Raw genomic sequence first — 12,939 nt, 5'->3', positions numbered from 1 at the left:
ATTCCGAATCGGATAAGAGTGCCAAACTCAAAGGTAAACGGAGACGGAAACGAATTAAACCTGATGGGCGTAGTGGCGAAAATGTTGATCCTCGCGATCAATGGATTCTGCGTTTCCGTTTTCGGCCGGCCCAGAACTCGCGCGGTCAATTTTTTGTTGTGATTTTCAGTTTCAGACATGGTCATCAGATCCTGAAATACTTGTACTTCGGTTGAACAACTGTAGACTGTATGTACTGGTAGCCTTTGCTTCTCAGCACAAAATCACGCATCGAAAGTTTCGATCCTTTAATTTTGCAGGCGATTGCGCATGCGCAGCGAGGAGGGAGAAGAACCCTGGGCCGTATCCGTGCAACTACATTTCTTATCCTGAATTTCTTCTCTCCATGTGTATCCGTGCATCCACATTTCTATTCCTGAATTTATGATTGTTATCTGCTGCCGTCGGTTACTTGAAGTGAATACTGATGAGATCCTATGCGAATGGCATATGTTTGGCTGACGAGCGATGAACAGTTGAACACCTGGTGACTTGAAGTTGAATCTACAATGTGCAGCACACTGCAAACCCGCCACAAGGGCACAGCACAACGTTGAAGCAGCGCAACCAGGGGGGGCCCGAGCAAAGCCACGAAAGCACAATATACCACCATTACACTATACTGTTCAATCAGCACGCGAAGGCAACATGATCGTTGAAGTAAATCACATCTCTCTCCCCTCGTAAGTTCATAACACTCATCTCTGAGAGTTTGCGTTAGCGTCGTGACAAAATAAGTTATTGATACATTAAACCAAGACGGAAAAAGGGGGTAAAATTACACACGATCACTTCTAGTACAACAAAAAAATTTCCTTCACCACGAACTTAACCAACGGCAAAACTGTGTTTTGTTGCTCTTCTTGAACATCTTCCCCGTATGTGGGTTATCAAATTTCACTGCAGTTTGTCTACGGCTAGAGTTTTGTTGCTCCTTTTAAACATCTTCCCGCATGGGGTTATCAAATTTCACTGCAATAATTTGTCTACAGCTAGAGTTCCTTCACCCGTGCTTTTCATACCTTTTTACTCCTCGACTTCTTATAAGCTTCCCTGTTGTAAGATAATCACACCATATTAGGATAAAGCAAAGAAAACAATCAAATACAGGCATGAAAGAAAAAAAGAGCATTGTACTCTCACCATTCTCGCCTAACCATCCAGTTCCTTTTCCTCTTCCCTCCTTGGTCAGTATCCGGCTTCTTTTCTTTGGTTGCTGATGTTCTCTTGGGAACAGTTTTTTTAATTTTAGCAGACACAGGCTGCTTTTTTTCACTCGTAGGCTCTTCTTGTTCGTTGTGTGTTTCTTTTTCATCTCCCTTTGTTTTACCACTGTCAGGGCCATTCCGTTTCTTCTCACCCTTCTTATGGTTCTTGAGCGTCTTTTCAGTCCTATCATGTGTCTGTTGTTTGTCCTCAGTCACCCCATCAAGGATGGTTGTCTCTTCATTCATCTTCTTCACATCTTTGTGTTTTTTTGACTGAACGGGCTGTTCTTGAAGATCGTCGGTGCTAGGATCAGTCTTCTCAATTGCTTCTCCAGGCACTTTAGGTGACTCGGATGTCACTGGGATTGTATTGCTCAACTTTTTCAGCTGTATGAAAGCAAGTGCCATAATCAGATGTTATGTCTATATCAAGCAAAGAAAATTAAACTGTTCATCATAGAGTACATTCACACATCCTAATAAATGGAATAAGCACAGGATCAAACTATTTGCAAATAATATATTTATATTTCACCCTGAAGGATAGCATTGGTGTTACCTTTGCAACAAAAAATCCATCCATGTTATTCACATGAGGATAAAACCTCCTTGTTTTATCTAAAGAAGTATGGAATCGATGCTCTCGGAACCGGATGAATCTGTAGGATAAACATAAAACAATATAAGAAAAAATGCAACACATTCTTCATGAGGGGAGACAGATTTACAGTACCCTGGACGCCCAAAATCTAATCCACAAGGCACAAGCTTTACGCTTCGCTTTTTAAGGGCATAATCGATAACTGCCTCATTCTGCAAGATGAAAAGAGGTTCAAGGAACTAATTTGAATATCATTGAGCTATGGCAACTCACAAGGCCAATGAACTTACCTCGGGAATCATCAACGAACAGGTTGAGTAAACAATGTAACCGCCAGTTTTGGAGTTGGCATCAACCAAATCAATAGCTGCTAACAGGAGTTGCTGTAGAACAATTCATCAGTTAGATTGTTAAATAGTGGTATATGATATGCATACAAACAAATATAGAGCATAGAGGTTAGGCAGACAACCCAGAAAGATTGAGCAGAATGCACTAAATTATTACAAAGCCTAACAAACAAAAAATATGGCACCAAATAATAATTGAACACAATCACATAGCCTAACAAATAAAGGATAAGCAAACAAAACCCATAAATATTCAGCAAATAGAACATAGCAACTCTGGGGTTCATATGTTATTTCCATGTAAGAGCACAACTGAAACGCGCAATATAAATTGCTTTGAAATGACTCTTGAAACCAACTCAAGAACATGAGGGTGGACGGGTAATGTTTTGAGCAAGTTACTTGGTTAAGAATCAAATTGAAATAACGCACGTGGAATGCAGTTCTTTTCCTTAAGGACAGAAGGGTTGCATTAAGAATTGTGTAAAACTGTAGGGCAGGTTTGATTTAAAGAAGACCTAGCAATACAAGAATGCACCTTTTGTACAAAAGCGCAGTCTCTGATGTCCTCAATGCCCTTCGACATTTTAATTTGTGGGTCCTTCCAAATGGTCTATATAGAAAAAGTAAACATCTGTTAAATAAAAGAGAATATATTGGGACCAGGATCTTAAATGAAGTAGATGATGCTTACCCCTGTGCCTGTGCAGGGTGCATCCAAAAGAACTCTGTCAACCGAATTCATCCCAAGAACTTTGGGTAGCTGAAATGAAAAGTATGTTATCACAATATAGATTTCCAATGAGAATATTCTACGCCCAATTCAAGCAAAAAAAAAAATCAGGACTTGACATTTATTTTCTGCACGATTAAAATGGACCAAAACTTAGCAAGAGAATATAGAAACGGTACTTATGAACATGTATTCATTTCTGTCAACATATTGTACAAATCAATATACTACAATTGTTAGATTATACTTGCAAAACACCACAAATCAATATTCTTTCTTAATGCATGTAGTTAGTTGATTATGTTTTGGCCATCAGATAGTCCATGAAACACAACTATTAGCACCATGTTAACAGTATTTATACGGTTTACTCACCTCTTTACCATCGTAATTACAAACTATGGTATTGGTAACACCCATGCGATGTATGTTGCCCAAAAGTCCATGCAACCTTTTCTCACTGAACTCATTTGCATAAATTATTCCTGTGCATGACAGATGAAGAAAACAGTATGTTTGCAATTCAATTGCCAGGAGAATGCACAAAACAATCTTACTCCTGCAGGAACAAAATGTACTAAAAACAGGCAAAGCACACTGACCAGTATTCTTCATAAGAGCTCCAATATATGTAGTCTTGCCACCTGGGGCAGCCCTGGAACCAAGATAAACACTCAGTTTCTGATGAGAGATGAGGACATGAATTTCACAAGTTCAAAATGAATAATTCAATCAAATATTAACATCAAATTTCGAAGCAGAGAAGTGTTATGTCAGGATAGCATGACTAGGTTACATGCATGGGATATTCGAATCACGTGTTCATCACAAAAAAAAAAGGATCACATGTTAACTTTGAAGTCATGAAATAAATGAACAATTGCCATAAGTGTATGAGAGAAAGGAAAACATCTTACGCCATATCAACAATTCGCTCCTTCTCCTGAGGAGCAAGAGCCATCACAGGCAAGAAAGAACTTGCACCTTGTTTCTGTAGTCACATTTTAAATGCCAATGTTAATGGAAGGAGGAAAAATGAAATAATCTGCATACCAAGATAGGAAAGATAGGGGATAAGAAGGTACCATATAATGCCCAGCCATATATTCAACAGTGGCACCAGCTGAAATGGTGGAGTCATATACAACCAGACCAACCTGCCATTTTCAATACAAGGAGAGTTTGCTTTGAGATTCTGGACTTTGCTTGAGTAAAGGAGAAAGATTGAAACAAAGCATACCTTTGACCACTTCCCTATCGGATCCAGATTAAATCCTCTTGGTATAAGAGCAGCAGCAAGATCCCTTCTCCGGGTCTGCAAACATCACAAACAAAACAGGTAAGAAAGATAATCTTAAGCAAGCAAAGAAAAGAATGAAGCAAGATGCACGCATTCCATGTCACCACATACATACATATCAGGAGATTGATCTGAAATATAGTTAGTTACCTTCAATGTATTCGTCCGCAAGCACTCAGGTGGTCTTTTCTCAAAAGATTCCAGTAGCTCAAGAAGCTCAACAGCTGGGAACATCTGCGCAGTAAAAACATTTATAATGTTAACTAGGATGGCAGGTAAACAATGACCACAGTTTCCATAAGCATGTCAGACAGCAATTTCTAATTACAATCTGATGATGCAGTTGGAGAAAAACACAGTTTAACAGAAGGAAATAAGCAGATCAAGCTCACCTCAATAAATGCTTCAACAAGAAAATCATTGTATCCATAGTATGACATTACATCAGTCTTGAGTTGATCGACATAATCCTTTCGCGGCACATCTTTTTGCCTTAGCTTACTAAAGTTTGAGAGTACCCGGACAACTAGAGGGTAAGACCAATGGATAGAAAGGAAAGTTAGAAAGTGCAGTGCTTAACAGAAAATCGTTCCTACGGTGTGTATGCACCACTTCTATCACAATGCAGATGGCCATAATAATAAGTTTGAATTTGCCCTCAGAGTTTACACCAGCAAACAGCTAGATCTCGTTAGCTTGCTAATATTGTGTCAAATCCCAAATGAGGCTCCTCTGTTTTATCTAAAAAATTCATGAACTTAGGTAATAGAAAATATATAGATGAACGCACTTTCTGATATCCTCCTTTTAAGATGTGGCAGGTTTGGTGGTCTAAGTGCCTCTTCCTCCAACTCCTGCAGATTATATGAAACCTTCAGAGGCGACTAAAACTAAACACGGCAAGGATCAAAACAGAAGGCAAAAGAATCAACCTCCTTTGTAGGCAATCGGAACTCATCAGATTCTGATCTAATATTGAGTTTGAGTTCCTCCTCAGCCTCTTCTTCTGCCTTCCCTTTCGCTTCATCAATTGCTCGCGACTTGGCCTCAAGGTCGTCAGACTCATCTGAATCCACTCCGGAGTCGTCTCCATCAGCTACAAAACCTAACATAGTGGATCAATAGATAGTACAATCCAGCATCGCATCCCAATTCTCGATTATTATACAATCTCGCGTGAATTCTACCATAGAATTGACTTAATGGGAAAAGCACACTTCACTATTCATTCAAGCTAAATCAATTCATTAGTAATCCGTGCGTTACCACTTTCGTCGTCACTACTTCCAGCGAGGAAGTCGTCAGCGAGGGGGTCGTCGTCGTCTTCCTCCTCTTCCTCGTCATCGTCCTCCTCCTCGTCGCCGCTGTCTCCTCCCTCCAAGGAGGCGTCGTCGGAGTCGGAGAGCTCCTCGGCGCCGGAGTCCGAGGGGGCGTCGAGGTCCGACCCTGACTCATCCTCCTCCAACTCCTGGAGCCGCTCCTGCTGCTGCTCCAGCTCGGAGTCGTCGGAGGACGACTCGAGCAGCTCCTGCTTCTTCTTCGGCGCCCTCTTCGCCGCCTTCGGGGGGGCCTTCCCCTTCTTCGCCACGGCCAGTTGCCGCGCCGCCGGCGCCGGCTGCTGCCTGCGTGGCGCGCCCTTCTTCGCCATGGGAGGAGACCGTCGCCGCGTGGGAGCGGAGACTTGCCGGCGAATGGGGAGGAGAAGGGGAAAAAAAAACCTAAAACCCTAGCCGCGAGAAGCGAGGAGAGGAGAGAGACCCTCCCCGTTTTAACGCTGGGCCTCCGCGAGAACGACCTCGCCTTCCTTATGGGCCGGGCCGGACCGGCCTATCCCAGCTTCGCGCAGTCTGATTCGCTAACTGGGCCTTGGGCCGCAGAATTGCCTCTTCTCTCCTCTCCTGCGGCCCGACGAGCGAAGCAGTGGAGAGTTCGCGAGTTCGCATCTGCTACTTGCCCAGGAATGAGGGGGCTCTAGCTAGCGCGTGCGCCGCTAGCGAGCACCTCTCCTCGTACATATATTATTAATATATTATTAGTTAATACTTAACACTAATAATATTAATTAAAAAAGATTCTAAAGATTTTTTTATTAACAGAATGAAAATTTTTTAAGTTAGATTTAAAAACTTTCGATTTAAGTTTAAAATTTTAAAGTCAAATTTTGAAAACTTTCAACTCAGATTTGAAAACTTTCAACTCGAGAATTGGGATTCGAAAACTTTCAAGTCGGGATTTAAAAATTTTGAAAACTTTCAACTTGAGATTTGAAAATTTTCAACTCGAGATTTGAAAACTTTCAACTCGAGATTTGAAAACTTTCAAGTTCGGATTTGAAAATTTTGAAAATTATCAACTCGAGATTCGAAAACTTTCAAGTTCAGATTTAAAAAATTTGAAAACTTTCAACTTGAGATTCGAAAATTTTTAACTCAAGATTTGAAAACTTTCAAGTCCAAATTTGAAAATTTTAAGTTAAGATTTGAAATCTTTCAACACAATATTTGAAAAACACGTGTTGTTGCAAGATTAAAAAAGTGAAAAAATCAAGGAAAAAAAGAAAGTGAAAAAAATAAAAAAGTAATCGAAAAAAGTGAAAAAAAGAGAAAAAAAAACCAACGTGCGCACCAGCGTGGGCCTTCTGGGCCTGAAACGCGAGCCGTCAGCGCGCGCCGCCAGCTCGCGCGAATTAGCCCTCGCACAGGAATGCTAATTAGCGCATGCGCACTAGCAAGTAGCGTGCACTCATACATGCACCTGTCCCACCTTGCAACATATGCATGCATGCATTGGTCCCACACCTACACATGCATCGGCGTCACACACGCATGCATGCATGTGTTTAGCCGGCATATCTTTTTTTTGGTTCATATTTTTTAAAATTCATGTTGATTTGGGAAATATAAAAAGTCATCAATATTTCTATTAGAAGATATTTTCAATAAAATTTGATTTACTATAATTCAAATTTGAAACCTTCAATTCAATTTTTAAAAACTTTCAAGTCAAATTTTAAACTTTGAAGTCAAAAATTGAAACTACGAACTTAAAATTTAAAAACCTTTAAGTCGGGATTTGAAACTTTCAACCTAAAATTTGAAAACTTTCAACTCAAATCTACATCTTTCAATTCAAAGTTATAAATATTCAACTCAAATTTTTAAACCTTTCAACTACCAATTTCAATCTTTTAACTAATTTTTAATATATTTCTTTTAAAATATGATGGTAAGTACTAGTATTAACATTAAGTATGATCATTAGCGCTAGTAGCGCGCGGTGTGCGAGAGCCGTGGCCCGTGGGGGCTAGGTGCCTAGGCGGGGAGGCGCGCACGACCTAAGTAGCCGGCGCGTGCACGGACTAGAGGCCCCCTACTTGCCAGCAACCCAGCGGCGGCGGTGGTGGCGGCAGCGTAATCACAGTGGTTTAGTTCCGGATCTTGATCCTGATGTAACCAAGAAACTTGAGAGGAGGAATAGTGGCGGTAGAACATGCCGTCTTGGGATTTTAACTGACATGTTTTTTTCTCCACGGTACACAGATTTTTATCACTTATGCATTTATGGCAATGCCTTCAAAGACTTAATGCAATAAGATTTCATCGTCGAATATATGGTTTGAGGGCTTCCTTTAGTTGGGTCTACTTACAGTATACACATATTTAAAGTATATACTGGACATATGCTACAATTTTCAAGCTGATGGTAAGTCAGAAGGAGACCATATTCTCCTTCATACCTTTTCAAGAGTCATCTTTGGGCGTATTGCACACTACAATGTAGATTTCAGAAAATAATGGTGCTCGTCTTTGTAGCACATGCAGTGATTTTTGTGTTGAGGTTCTTGGATCATTTGTGTTGCAAGAATACTTTTTAAAATTAGAGTATATCCTGGACTGCTTGAAATTGATTAAGGTAAAAATTCAATGCATTTTATGTGTTTTAAAATTATTATACCATGAGATCCTATTGTTCTGATTAATACATCCTCTTATTTCATTCTGGGTTACGATTTCATTCTGGGTTACGATGTAAAAAATCTAACCAAAAAAAACTAAATGGAGTCTCCAATAATAGATTTGGATAGACTGCACACATTGAACGCTTTAGATGATGGGAGTTCGGCTGGTAACCTTCTACAATATAATTTACAGTGTTTTGTTTTTCTGTTGTGTCTTAATTTGGAAATTCTGTGAGAGTAGCTTTATTTCTACACAAATTGTGGCGTGTTTGTTCTTGTTGAATTATTAAAATGCTAGTGACCATGCTGTCACGTTAGTGGTAGATGCTCTATGAGGCTTGAAGGTTTTATTTCTGTTGGTTTAACCAGTGCCAACTTATAAAAAATTAGATAGAGTGCTAATGTTCATATAGTGGAAACAAAAAATTTCACTCTCCTCGATATTTGCTATAAACATAGACATTTTAGATCATGCTCCTTTACTCCTAAATATAAATTCATCTTATGTTTGTAATAGTCATCGAAACTTTAAGTTTGAGTTAGGTTGATTATTAAGAGATGGTTTTGTAGATATGGTTAAGAAAATCTGGTCAAATCTTATTGATGGAAATACTACTTTAGAGCATTGGTAGGTAAAAATTCATAGATTACAATAGATTTTAAGAGGATGGCTAAACAAACTAGTGGTACCAACAAAAAGGAAAGTATGGTCTTGCTGGAAAAATTAGATTTGTTAGATAAAAAAGCTAAATTAATTCTGTTGAGTCAGGATGAGATTGATACTAGATTTATTTTTGAAGAAATAGGTTAGTTTGTTTACTTAGAGAAGAGAAAATTAAATGGTATCAACGAAGACTAAGATATTTTCAAAGGTGACTCTAATACCAAGTATTTTTATTTGGTTGCAAATGGGAAGCATAGGAAAACAATAATTTTTTCAATTACAGGATGGGACTAGGTTATAGGTGGTGATGCGAATTTAAATGCGCATATTACTACTTATTATAAAGGTCTTTTGGGTCCTCCTGAAGCTTCCTCTTGAACTTTGATTGAAAGCCAGATAAGTGATATCCCTAAGTATCTCAATTAGAAAATAATGCTTTAGTAGATGAATTTACGGAAAAGGAAATTAAAGATGCAATTTTTCAAATGGAACATAATAAATCTCCGGGTCCAGATGGATTTCCTGCTGAGTTTTATCAAGTGTTCTGGAATATTATCAAATCTAATTTGGTAGATTTATTTGAGTATTTTCATAGTGGAAGTCTAAATCTTTATTCACTCAACTTTCATACTATTATTTTACTGCCTAAGTGCAAAGAGGCTATTAAGATTCAACAATATAGGCCAATTTGTTTACTTAATGTCAGTTTTAAAATTTGTACTAAAGTTGCTACAAATATAATTTTTGGAGTAGCTCAGAAAGTTATTAGTCCTACACAAACAACATTTATATCTGGGAGAAAAATTATGGAAGGAGTTGTTATCCTCCATGAAACAATTCATGAATTACATGAAAAAAAAATGAATGGTGTAATCGTTAAATTGATTTTGAGAAGCCTATGATAAAGTGAAGTGGTCTTTTGTTCAACAAACTTTGAGAATGAAGGGTTTTTTTCGCAAAAATGGTGTGATTGGATTGCTTCTTTCATTCAAGGGGGACATGTTGGTATTAAAGTAAATGATCAAGTGAGAGTAAATTTTCAAGCTTATAAGGGTTTAAGGCAAGGGGACCTATTATCTCCAGTTCTTTTATATAGTTGTTGATATGTTAGCTATATTAATTAGAGAGCAAAAGCTGATAGTCAGATTTTTGGAGTTGTCACACATTTGGTGGACGATGGTTTATCTATTTTTCAATATGCTGATGATACTATTTTTTTTCTTGAGCATGATTTAGAGAAAGCGAAGAATATGAAGTTGTTATTAACTGCTTTTGAAAAATTATCTGTCCTAAAGATAAATTTTCACAAGAGTGAATTATTTTTTTTTGTCAGGCAAACAAATGTTATGAGTAATATTCAAATATTTTTGGATGTAAGATAGGAGACTTTTCTGTTAGATATCTTGGTATCCCTATGTATTATAGAAAGCTTAGTAATAATGATTGGTTAACAATTGAGCAAAGAATTGAGAAAAAAAAACTCAGTAGTTGGAAAGGTAAACATATATCTGTTGGAGGGAGATTTGTTTTGATTAATTCTGTGTTATCAAGTCTACTTATGTTTATGATATCGTTTTTGAGATTCTTAAAGGAGTTCTTCAAAAATTGATTATTATATATTCCGTTTATTTTGGCAAGGTGATGAACATAAAAAGAAGAGAGAATCACTTATATGCCACTCTAAATTAACCGGCTCCCTTATATGCCACTTTAAATTGGCTTCTCCCTTTTATGCCACCGGTTCAAGTTTCTCCTCCCTTTTAAGCCATTACCATCAGTTGACCATTAACATCATTGTAAAAAGACGCATTTGCCCTTGAGAATTAGTATACAACCAATAATAGGTATTTTAGTACTAATATAGCTACTAGATACAACATATGAAAATTGATTTTTTATGCATCACATGCAATTTTAGCCATTACCATCACAAATAAATTTTCAATGTAAGCATGAAACATGCAGTTTTCCAACAATATTTTTAATATAAAGAGCATTTTTCGCTGGTTCTGACAAAATTTTGTTCACTAAAAAAGGATTTAAAATAAATTAGTTATGATTTTTTGAAGTTTACACATTTTTTAGTTGAGAGGGCATATTGGTCATTTACGAAAAAAAACTAATCTTTGACTAACAGTCAACTAACACTATAGTGGTGGGAGTGGCATAAAGGGGTGGAAAAAATTGAAGTAGTGGCATATAAGGGAGAAGCCAATTTTGAGTGGCATATAAGGGATTCTCTCTAAGAAGAGAGATATAGACTGACAAGATGGGATATTATATGTCAGCCAAAAGATCAGGGTGGACTTGGTGTTCATAATTTAGAAATACAAAAACAGTGTTTATTTAGCAAATGGTTGTTTAAATTAATAAATGAACAAGGTGTGTGGCAAGACTTATTGAATAGGAAATATCTTAGTAGTAAATCAATAACCTACGTCGAAAGAAAATAAGGGGATTCCCATTTTTGGTCTGGCCTGATGAAGTTTAAGAGTTCATTTCTATGTATGGGTTCATGGATAATTAATAATGGTGAGCTAGTCAGGTTCTAGGAGGATAAGTTGTTAGGAAATTTTTCTTTAAAGGACAAATACCCATCGTTGTATTCTATAGTTAGAAGGAAAAGTTCTTCAATCGCACCTATGTCATGGGTTCTGTTCCGCTTAATTTTTCTTTCAGGAGAGCTTTAGTTGGTCAAAATTTGGTCAAGTGGCATAATTTGTGTGCTTCAATTGTGCATATTAATTTAACTGAGGAGAATGATATATTTAGATAGAACTTTCATCAAAATGGTCATTTTTCTGTTAGATCAATGTATTTAGCCTTAATTAATAATGAGTACATAGAGAGGAATAAGATCATTTGGAAGCTTAAAATACCCCTTAAGATTAAAATTTTTATGTGGTATCACTTTAAAGGAAATGGGTTAACAAAATATAATTTGGCTAAGAGGAATTGGAATGGTATTTTGAGATGTTGTTTTTGTATAAAAAATGAAACAATTTATCATCTTTTCTTGGATTGTCATTTTTCTAGATTTATTTGGAGATCAATTCAATTCCCATTTGGATTATACCCACCACATAGTGTTTCTCATATGTTTGGGAATTGTCTGGTGGGTGTTAATAAAAATGTTAAGAAACTTATTTTTGTAGGGGCTTCCGCTGTATATTGGGCCTTTTGGTTTAGTAGAAATGATATGGTTTTTGAGAAAACACTGTCAAAATCTTATTTGCAGGTACTTTTTAGGGTAACATATTGGTTTTGGGATTGGGCTCAACTACAAAGACATGACAATGATATCAAGCTAATAAATGATGCATGTTGTAAACTTGAGTCATTGATTATGCACCTTTTTGCCAACTTCGGATAGAGATTCTCAAATAGAATTCAGTAATTCAGGGTTCTTTTATCTTGTGTTGGTGTCTTTTAGTTTGTGTTTTCTTTATATCATGTTAGTGTGTGCTAAATTTGTTTATGTGTGGACTTCATAATAATTGGCTGTAACTCGTTGAGCAAAGGCCGGAATGTTATTATATTATCTTAAAAAAAAACTCCTTACTTTTGGTACTACTGGAAACCTGTGATGAGATGGCATCAACTTGTTTCTGGGGATGATTTGTTTTTAACATTTCTGTGATGAATGGAAATGGGAGGGGTTTCCCCTAATTCAGCTCAATGGAAGTTGTGAATTGCCTGAGAGAATGAATGTTACACTGTGTGGCAAATTGCATGTAGGCGCTCTAATATAAAATCATAGAGAAGTGGTTGTGCGGGCAATGAACTAAGGTTTGTGAATCAGTGAATGTGAATGATGCTGTTGTAGGATCATGAACTCTGATAGTATATCCTTTTTTTCTCGTTGCTTCATTACCCTGTATTTCTGTGCAAGGCGAAAGCAACATCTGCAGCTTCCTTCCTACTTGTAAGTTACTATAACACAGTTTTTGCTGATGACTGAATCAAAGTAGTTTTTGCTGATGACTGGATCAGAGTTCAGACCAAACCCTTCAGAAAATAAACGCAGCATAACGAACATATTAAGTATCAAAGGCGGCTAAGCCTGTAGCTAGATCTGAACAAACA

At 37.4% G+C, this 12,939-nt stretch overlaps 1 protein-coding gene across 2 annotated transcripts; it reads right to left on the bottom strand.

Annotated features, from left to right (window-relative positions):
* Positions 1–632: 632 nt before the first annotated feature.
* Positions 633–5,974, bottom strand: LOC127784607 (26S rRNA (cytosine-C(5))-methyltransferase NOP2B-like). 2 transcript variants are annotated; one of them, XM_052311943.1, is made up of 17 exons: positions 5,498–5,974; positions 5,164–5,336; positions 5,022–5,085; positions 4,624–4,757; positions 4,382–4,465; positions 4,172–4,246; positions 4,017–4,088; positions 3,849–3,922; positions 3,534–3,586; positions 3,307–3,416; positions 2,893–2,961; positions 2,737–2,811; positions 2,139–2,231; positions 1,981–2,060; positions 1,807–1,906; positions 1,183–1,634; positions 633–1,092 (listed from the first exon to the last, which is right to left on the bottom strand). In XM_052311943.1, the coding sequence occupies exons 1-17, from the start codon at positions 5,877–5,879 to the stop codon at positions 1,056–1,058; spliced, it is 2,127 nt and encodes a 708-aa protein (XP_052167903.1). In that variant the 5' UTR covers positions 5,880–5,974; the 3' UTR covers positions 633–1,055. The 2 variants fall into 2 exon arrangements, with proteins under 2 accessions (XP_052167903.1, XP_052167904.1); XM_052311944.1 differs by having other exon boundaries at positions 5,164–5,327.
* Between the last annotated feature and the right edge of the window lie 6,965 nt (positions 5,975–12,939).

Source organism: Oryza glaberrima, chromosome 9 (genome assembly GCF_000147395.1).
Source record: "Oryza glaberrima chromosome 9, OglaRS2, whole genome shotgun sequence".
Lineage (NCBI taxonomy): Eukaryota > Viridiplantae > Streptophyta > Magnoliopsida > Poales > Poaceae > Oryza > Oryza glaberrima.
This window is presented reverse-complemented; position numbering and strand designations above follow the sequence as displayed.